General features: G+C 37.3%; 1 protein-coding gene across 4 annotated transcripts in view; it reads right to left on the bottom strand.

The window, feature by feature from the left end:
* Positions 1–1366: 1366 nt before the first annotated feature.
* The window catches only part of BORA (BORA aurora kinase A activator), a 52613-nt gene continuing 44178 nt past the window's right edge, over positions 1367–9801 (bottom strand). For 3 of the 4 annotated variants that reach the window (XM_026660521.2, XM_026660485.2, XM_026660542.2), the window contains 2 exons: positions 7296–7473; positions 1367–3229 (listed from right to left, as the gene is read on the bottom strand). In XM_026660521.2, the coding sequence (XP_026516306.1) occupies positions 3171–3229; positions 7296–7473 (237 nt within the window). In that variant the 3' untranslated portion in view covers positions 1367–3170. The remainder of the gene's footprint in view (positions 3230–7295; positions 7474–9801) is intronic. The other variant, XM_026660553.2, reaches the window with a different exon arrangement.

Genomic DNA, 9801 nt, shown 5'->3' with positions numbered 1-9801 from the left:
AATGTTGCCCTCTCCTTACTTACAATGTCACCAGAAAGTGAGACCAGGTAGTTCGCATGACACTTTTGTAGCCAGCATTGCAAAGTGTTTACTTGTCAGATATGCTAAACATTTGTCTGTCCCTTCATGCTTCAGCCACTGCTCCAAAGCTGATGACACTTGTTAAAAAAAAAAAAAATGCATTAATTAAATTTGTGACTGAACTCCTTAGAGGAGAATTGTATGTCTCCTCCTCTGTTTTACCCCCATTCTGCCATATATTTCATGTTACAGCAGTCTCTGATGAGGACCCAGCACATGTTGTTCGTTTTAAGAACACTTTTAATGCAGATTTGACAAAACGCAAAGAAGGTACCAATGTGAGATTTCTAAAGATAGCTACAGTACTTGACCCAAGGGTTTAAGAATCTGAAGTGCTTTCCAAAATCTGAGAGGGATGAGGTGTGGAGCGTGCTTTCAGAAGTCGTAAAAGAGCAACACTCCGATGCAGAAACTACAGAACCCGAACCACCAAAACAGAAAATCAACCTTCTGCTGGTGGCATCTGACTCAGATGATGAAAATGAACATGCGTTGGGCCCCACTGCTCTGGAGCATTATCGAGCAGAACCCGTCATCAGTAAGGATGCATGGCCTCTGGAATGGTGGTTGAAGCATGAAGGGACATATGAATCTTTAGTGCATCTGGAATGTAAATATCTTCCACCGCTGGCTACAACAGTGCCATGCGAACGGTGGTTCTCACTTTTAGGTAACATTGTAAACAAGCGGGCAGCATTATCTCCTGCAAATGTAAACAAACTTGTTTGTCTGAGCAATTGGCTGAACAAGAAGTAGGACTGAGTGGACTTGTAGGCTCTAAAGTTTCATATTGTTTCATTTTTGAATACAGTTTTTTTTGTACATAACTCTACAGTTGTAAGTTCATCTTTCACGATAGAGAGATTGCACTACAGTACTTGTATGAGGTAAATTGAAAAAGACTATTTCCTTTGTTTTTTACTGTGTAAATATTTGTAATAAAAAATATAAAGTGAGCACTGAACACTTTGTATTCTCTGTTGTGACTGAAATCAATATATTTGAAAATGTAGAAAACATCCACAAATATTTAAATAAATGGTATTCTATTATTGATTAATCATGTGATTAATCTTTTTAATCGCACAATCATGATTACTTTTTTTTAATCGCTTCACAGCCCTAATCAGCAACACCTTCAACATCAGACTTACATTACAATAAAATCAGCTTTAGTCCAACTGGTTCCCTGCCCCACTTGAAAGAAGTAGCTTAATGTCCTTAGTCTGGCATGATACTAAAAACAAAACTATCCAAAACAATCTAGGGTGTGAGGGAGAAACAATCAGTCTTTATTACATTAAATCACTTAAAATTATACAATAATTTTCAATATAAAAAACCCTTGTTAAAACAATTTAAATTGTTTTCTTTAAATGTAAACAGTGACCATTCTGTGCAATATGTGCCAACTGATGAATTAAGTAAAACTAGATAAATGTGATGGTCAAAAGGGCACTGTAGTTCATTAGTACAGTAAGTTTTCTAAACATAATTAAAAATATTTGTTTTTCTTAAGTCAAAATAAATAGTTGGTTGCTTCTTGGCACAATCTGTTTGAAGAAAGAAAAGAGGATAGACAAAACATACAAAAACTTTTATACAATTCACTATTTTCACATTCATCCAGTTGTGCTATTCATTTTTTGCCTTACCTATTAAAAAGCTTATTTTACACAGGGAGCAATTAAACAATTTTAGTGATTACTTTATTATTTGTGACTAATTTGAAAACTCTGCTCATTGAACATGCAGCTCTGAAGAATCCAACTAAATTTAATTTTAAAATGATAAACCACATTTAATCTCACATTTCAACCAGAAGAGCTCAGAAGTTCCACTGATACTACAGGGATCATTTACATTACTGGTACAGGGCAAATGCTCTGAAAAAAATATATTGTCTCAGAAATACTTGTATTGGTCTACCAATGTGCTTCTAGCTTAATCAGGTCACAAGATCCAACCTTACATTCATATAAAATTCTGATTACCATATTGCTTTCCCTCTTCTTCCCCCCACCTTACATTGGCAGATTAGCAGCAATCATTATACCTTGGTAATCATAAAAAAATAAACCCCTAAACATTCCTTATACCCTCTGGAAGTCTGAAATCCTTGCTTTCAAATGGCATAAAGCATTAAATTATCTGTTTTGCGAGATAGTGGCTACTAAAATCATGCCAATACAAGCAGGAAGCAGAAAAGGGGAAGCAGGATGACAAATAATTTTTTTTCATTTCTGATCTCATGACATGCCAGAGAACAGAATTAAAAAGGAGCATGTTCAGTTTCTAATGGTATAAAGTTATTTTTATAGCCCTGATGGTTTGTGAGATCAAACCTAAGTATACCGTTCAGGACATACATGCACTGTAAATTTTTAATCCCTGTATTATTCAAGTGGACTTAAAACACATAATACAGAAACACTGTGCCAAACCTAGTTGGAGTTGATAGTTATATCTCCTATTTCAAGGGTTTATCATCACAATTAAATAGTTAAGTGTGACTTATCCTCCTTGGCATAGACACTATGGCAGGGACCAACCTTTATGTATGCCAAGAACCTTAAACTGACAGGTAAAAAAGGACAAAGTTTAAAAATGTAAAAAAAAAAAAAACCCCAAAACAAAAAAAGCACCTCAGAAAAGTATGTTAATTAGTTGATTACACATTTTAAACGAATCACAAACTTCGATTATTTTTGCAATACTTAAGTTTGAAGAAACAGAAAATTAATAATATTTTTATTAGTGATATAGAAGTCTCCCTGTTAATTTCAATGTACATTTTTTCCAGAGTGGTCATTGCTGAGGTAACGATAAACATACAGAGGTTTGTGATTTGACAAAATTTCACAAGCTATTTTATGTTTCAAGTAACAATTCAGATGACTTGTTTTTTAAGTGCCATACAAATCCTTCTCACATTTTATCTTCAAAAGTGTTCAAAATGTAGTTCAAAATGTAATTGAGACAGTTCCCTCCAAACTATAACACAACTGATTCCATTTGCAAAAGTCATATGTGCCAAAGGCTACTTGTCAGCCTTGGTCTAATCACTTTGATAGAGGCATTTCTGCAGGTTATTGCATAGAATGACAGGCAGACTCTCCATCCAAGATCTTGGGACTGTTTGTCCTTACTATAAAAGAAAAAAAGAAAGAAAAAAAACTTAACTGGAAGAATTTAATAATGGGACAAACATTCATTATACAGCTTCTAAGATTAAGTTATCCACAAAAGTAGAGTGCCAAGTTCCAATATCTTTGTCTCCAACTGCCAGGCTGGTGAGTAATTCAATGTATTTTTTTTCAGGTTTTTAAGTCCAATGGTTTTTGTAAACTTGGCTAGTCAAACTGACATGTTATCTTTGCCAGTTTGCACTACTAACTTAAACAAATCCAGCAATAGCAAAATTAAGGATATATAATTTAGTGCTTTTCTGTTGAATATCTATTTTCAGTGTTGAAAAATCATTCCAGCTTTGCTAGAAAAAATATATTTTGAGAAATATTCTCTCATCGAGTCCCTCCACATTTTCTCATTTAGGGTTTGACCTATACAGTGATGACCACTGTTTATTTTCCTGAATCATCAGACTTTCTTTAGTCAGTCTTGATTTTTTCCCCCCGATACAGTATGACTACAGCAACTTTTTGTGTAGCATCTTTCATGCAAACTGTATCCCCAACTGTTTTTCAGAGTTAAATTAAAAAGCACAAAGTAGAGGCAAAATAGAAGAGAATTGAGGCAGATATGGGAAGACCGTTCCAAATATCAGAAACTGTAAAGGCGGTACCAGCAATGTAGATATTATAGGGAGGGCCACAGGTCAGTGGTTGTAAGCAGATGGTGTAAGAAAATACTGTATCTGAGTGGTTAGGGCAAGTCCAGGGGAAGTTTTTAAAAACAAACTTCTCTTTGTATTGAAACTGATAGGGGGTAGTTGAGCTGATTGAGATTGAGAGGATTTATTTCTTAGAACAGATAGGTAGTTATTCTGCAAATACGATAGTGCACAGAGGTGGGATTTGGGAATTACCACTAAAAAGGAAGCTGAAAAAGTGAATTACTAGCTAAGAATGTCAGTGTATATGGAAGTGAGAATATGAGCAATATTGCAGAGGGGTTGACAAGCCAATCTATGAACCGAGGAAAATGCGAGAAGAGGAGCAAGAAAATTAAGATCATAAATTATATTCTGAGGACAGTGAAGGAAAATGGAATAGATGAAGAAGTTGGTAAAAAAGAATGAATATGGGAAAAGATCCTTGTGGAACTCCATAAAGGACAGGCTTTTGTGTGTAGAGGAAATATCAACAGGGACAGAAAACAGATACAAGCAAGAATGCAACTAGACACCTGCACAGCTATTGAAGTTGGGCAGGAGAATGGAGTAGTTCAGTTTCAAATACTCTGCAGATTTCAAGGAGAAGAAGGAAGGAGAGAGTACCAGCAACAACAGAAAAGACCTAGTTAACTAGGAAGAAAAGAGTGGCTTCTGTAGAGTGGCCAAAAGTATAACTAATATTTTCATATTGAAACTTCTACTGAAAAAAGTGTTTAAGCAATGAGGTTAGAAACTGAAGATAAAATTGGTCACTCTGTACTCTCAAGAACTGGTAAAAGTAAAAGGAGTGGTTGACAATTGTCCACTAGAGTGGGCAGATGACAGACAAGGGCAGGGGATAAGGAGGTAAAGTTTTTGGTAAAGAACTAGGTATCAAATAAGTCCCAGAGGAGTCCCTCACTGCTACTTCGGTGCTTAAATCCACTGGACCACACTCAAAAGAGAAGTTTTTCTTTTGCACATTCAGGAAAAGATTATGAGGGAAGTGTGAACTAGTTATGGAGTGCACAATGAATAAATAAGGATTACCAACACTGTAGTTATGGAAGTAGAACTATATTGTGTGCTTCACACCCCCATCTGGCAATTTCACAGCACATATTTTGATGCAACATGCACTTTTTTCCCCCCTTGAGATGTTAATTAAACATTTGAGGGTCCTTATCTGGAAGAAATATTGGTGGATGAAAACTAGAGGCGCTGATCACGGCAAATTTGTTCATGGGCAACGTCTAGGTTACATGTATACTAAATGGCTATGTTGCAAAATCTGTAATCTACTTTTTGCTTTATTTAGAGAACAGTGAATATACAGAGACTGTAGAATACAATATCACCCCCTGAATATCTTCCAATAGCTCAAACTGGTTTCCTGTGAATTAGGGCTGTCAAGAGATTTAAAAAATTAATCGTGATTAATCACACAGTTAAACAATAGAATAACATTTATTTAAATATTTTTGGATGTTTTCTACATTTTCAAATATATTGATTTCAATTACAACACAGAATACAAAGTGTACAGTGCTCACTTTATATTTATTTTTGATTACAAGTATTTGCTCTATAAAAAAACAAATGAAATATTATTTTTAAATTCACCTAATACAAGTACTGTAGTGCAATCTCTTTATCATGAAAGTTGAACCTACAAATGTAGAATTATGTACAGAAAATAACTGCATTTAAAAATAAAACAATGTTTGTTTACATTTGCAGGAGATAATGCTGCCCGCTTCTTGTTTACAATGTCACCTGAAAATGAGAACAGGCGTTCTCATGGCACTGTTGTAGCCAGTGTGGCAAGATATTTATGTGCCAGATGCGCTAAAGATTCAGATGTCCCTTCATGCTTCAACCACCATTCCAGCGGATATACATCCATGCTGATGACAGGTTCTGCTTGATAATGATCCAGAGCAGTGCGGCCCAACGCATGTTCATTTTCATTATCTGAGTCAGATGCCACCAGCAGAAGGTTGATTTTGTTTTGGTGGTTCGGGTTCTGTAATTTCCTCATCAGAGTGTTCCTCTTTTAAGACTTTTGAAAGCATGCTCCACACCTCTTCCCTCTCAGATTTTGGAAGGCACTCCAGATTCTTAAACCTTGGGTCGAGTGCTGTAGCGATCTTTCGAAATCTCACATTGGTACCTTCTTTGTGTTTTGTCAAATCTGCAGTGAAAGTGTTCTTAAAATGAACATGTGCTGGGTCATCATCCGAGACTGCTATAACATGAAATATATAGCAGAATGTGGGTAAAACGGAGCAGGGGATATAAAATTCTCCCCCAAGGAGTTCAGTCACAAATTTAATTATTTTTTTTTTTTTTTTTTTTTTTTTTTAAAAGAGTGTCATCAGCATGGAAGCATGTCCTCTGGAACAGTGGCCGAAGCACGTAAATACCTTGCAATGCCGGCTACAAAAGTGCCACTTTCTGTTGACATTGTAAATAAGAAGAGGGCAGCACTATCTCCTGTAAATGTAAACAAACTTGTTTGTCTTAGTGATTGGCTGAACAAGAAGTAGGACTAAGTGGACTTGTAGGCTCTGAAGTTTTACATTGTTTTGTTTTTGAGTGCAGTTATGTAACAATAAAAGTCTACACTTGTAAATTGCACTTTCACGACACAGAGATTGCACTACAATACTTGTATGAGGAACTGAAAAATTGTATTTCTTTTGTTTATCTTTCACAGTGCAAATATTTGTAATCAAGAATAATATACACTTTGATTTCAATTACAACACAGAATGCAATATATATATATATATATAAAAAAACTGTAGAAAAACATCCAAAATATTTAATAAATTTCAATTGGTAGTCTATTGTTTAACAGTGCGATTAATCGCGATTAATTTTTTTGATTTATTCGCGTGAGTTAACTGCAATTAATCAACAGCCCTAATGTGAATGTTGTCCAGTGTCCAAACATGGAAACAGTTTAAGAAACTCCTAAAAATTCACCCATTCTAAGGTTGCTAATATGCAGAGTGTATTTCTATTGAAGCTAGTACAGCTAAGATTTTGGAACAATTTGCCATTTCTAGAAACTTGCCACTAGTGTTCACAGAAACAGCTCAAAAGAAAAAATGCTATCAATTTTTGTTTCAAGTCCAGCTCACAGCCTCCCTAATTTTCCATGTCCAGTGGATGTGGTTAGGAGAACCTGAATAGATTGCTGCTTCCCAGCTCCCTATAATACATATCAAACAAGCAGCAAGGCAGCAGTTTGGTCTGCTGCCTGAGCTCAGTTGTAGTATTACTGTGCTCATCATTCTTCAGGTCATACAAGATAAACTATTAACAAGTACTAGCCAATAGCATTTTAAGTTCTCCATAAAAATCCACATACCATTTTTGTGAAATCCCTGAATCTGATGTTCGTTGGTATGTTTCCAAGTAGAAAAGTTGCAAGTTGCATTTTGACTGAATAATGTATTGTATGTTTTTACTTTATGGAAACATGGTTGAATCTCTGGAGACTTTGCTCTCAACAGCTGATTGTCTTTACGGTTTAAAACAGGAAACTCCTAGGTTTGTAAACAAATTTCTTTTAATATCATTCTTTCAAAAATCCTCATTTCAATAAGTTAAACAATTCGGACCTCATTTCATTTGAATCAGTCCATGCTATAAAGGGTGCTCATCTCAGGATATTATAGAAACAAGCGACAAAGAGTCCTGTGGCACCTTATAGACTAACAGACGTATTGGAGCATAAGCTTTCGTGGGTGAATACCCACTTCGTCAGATGCATGTGGGTATCCAATACATCTGTTAGTCTATAAGGTGCCACAGGACTCTGTCGCTTTTTACAGATCCAGACTAACACGGCTACCCCTCTGATACTATAGAAACAAGGTGGTTGAGGTAATATCTTTTATTGGACCAACTTCTGATGGTGAAAGAGAGCTTATGCAGATGCTGGAGAAGAACTCTGTGCAAGCTAGAAAGCTTGTCTCTTTCACCATCAGAAGTTGATCCAATAAAATATATTATCTCAACCATCTTGTCTCCCTGTTATAAAGGATCGTTTGGGGGGTTAAGTCACTGGAAGTTTCAGATCACCAGTATAAAACAGTTTTAACTTCATCCCTTCCTGAAAATTAAAAAAAACAAAACAGAAAAAAAACAGCTATTCCCCCTATAGTAACTATGGTTCTTAGAGATGTTGTCCACTTCTGGTGCAAGTGCACCCTGTGTAAGTGAGATCAGATGCTTTTGGCCAGCAGTGTTCACTGGGGGAGAGGCATGCTCTGATTGCTCTTGTGTGTCGTCATTTCCCCCTCCCTCCAAGGGCATAAAGGGCAGGGCAGAGCCAGCTGCTCCTCAGTCCCTGCACTGCACAACTCCAACAATGTCCTTGGTGCCAAGTTCATCAGTACTACAGATTTGGTATTGGGCATGGCTTGAATCTTCATAGGCTGGTACCATTGGTCATGTACCATGTTCTCCAGGGTGTCATCAGGACTCATTCCGGGCTGAGCCACCCCTTTGTGGGAGTGAAGTGAAGAGATTTTTGCTTCTTCCAGTTAGGGCCTGAGGAAGACAATCTGCACTTCTGCTCCCTGGAGGAACAGTGTTCTTCCCTACCCATAAGATTGAGGAGAACTTGGCAACCTTGCCCGTCTCTGCAGCTGGGGTCATCTTGGAGAAAGAGTCTGGGAACTCAACCTTGAGCCATAGCTGACTGGAACGCTCCTGCACATAGTCAGTTCAGGTCCAGGGAGGTCCTTTCTGCACTGATCTAAAGCAGGCTTCATAAAATAGTCTAAAAGTAGAAGTTTGAGACGAGCCCCTGGAGCCTTCCATGTCCTTTTTGAAAAAGAATGACAGAGCATTTCTCTGGAATATGCCCTTCCCAGAGGAAAAAAAGGCACCTTGAGTGACCATTGTTAAAGAACACAGCGGTCTCACATGAAGGGCAGTTCTTGAAGCCAGGAGACTTTAGGTATGTCTACATCTTGAGCTGGTTGTGTGATTTCCAGCTTGCATAGACATACTTGTGCTAGCTCCTATCAACCTACCACACAAAACATAATAATGTAGCCAGGGTAGCAGCAGCACAGGCTAGCCATGCCAAATATTAACCCACCTGAACCCTGTGTATACATATTCAACACAGTTAACTTACGCTGCCACTTGCTGCTGTCCATGCTTCCCTACTCTCTTTAGCATGCTAGCTACACACGCTGGGAATCACACCCCCAGCTCCAAGTGTAGATATAACCTTTGGTTCAGGCATAGAGGAAAAAATTCCTAACACTAACAGAAGTTTGGGGGTGTTTTTGCCAACAGATGTACCAACCCTAAACACACTAATAGCAACTAATTTAACACCTAACTAACAATACAAAGATGTGTTTATTTGCTTCATAAAGCACCTAGTGATGCAGACACTGCAGGGTTCTGTCTCACAGCCCTGGATAGTAAGAAAGAACTGAAGGGCAGTTCAACCCACTCTGACTTTGGGTGGGGATGTGTGAGGGCACTCAAGGTGTAGACACAGCCCCAACAGACACTGCTGTGCAAAATAATCTGATTTCATGCACACAGGGCATAGGCGTACCAAGAGTGGAATACATACAAACATTTGAAGAACTGAATAATTCCCCTTTGTTTTAGTCTTATATATCCCCTTTCACTATTCTCAGAAACTGTATTATGTGTTTGTTGCTTTCCCTTGCCTCTGTACAATGAGATCCACAAGTGGAAGTAGAGATCTCAAGCTGAAAAATTATCTTAAGGACATTCCTCAGCGTACTGAATCAAGTCAATACCATGGAACTTTTAAGATATCCAGGGATGGCATTTTGTTTATTTGTAGTCTCACCAATGCTTTTGCCAAAGAACATTGA

Source organism: Terrapene carolina, unplaced genomic scaffold (genome assembly GCF_002925995.2).
Source record: "Terrapene carolina triunguis isolate 2854851 unplaced genomic scaffold, T_m_triunguis-2.0 Scaffold21, whole genome shotgun sequence".
Taxonomy (NCBI): Eukaryota; Metazoa; Chordata; order Testudines; family Emydidae; genus Terrapene; species Terrapene triunguis.
Note: the sequence above shows the minus strand (reverse complement) of the source record. Positions and strands in the feature narration are given on the sequence as shown.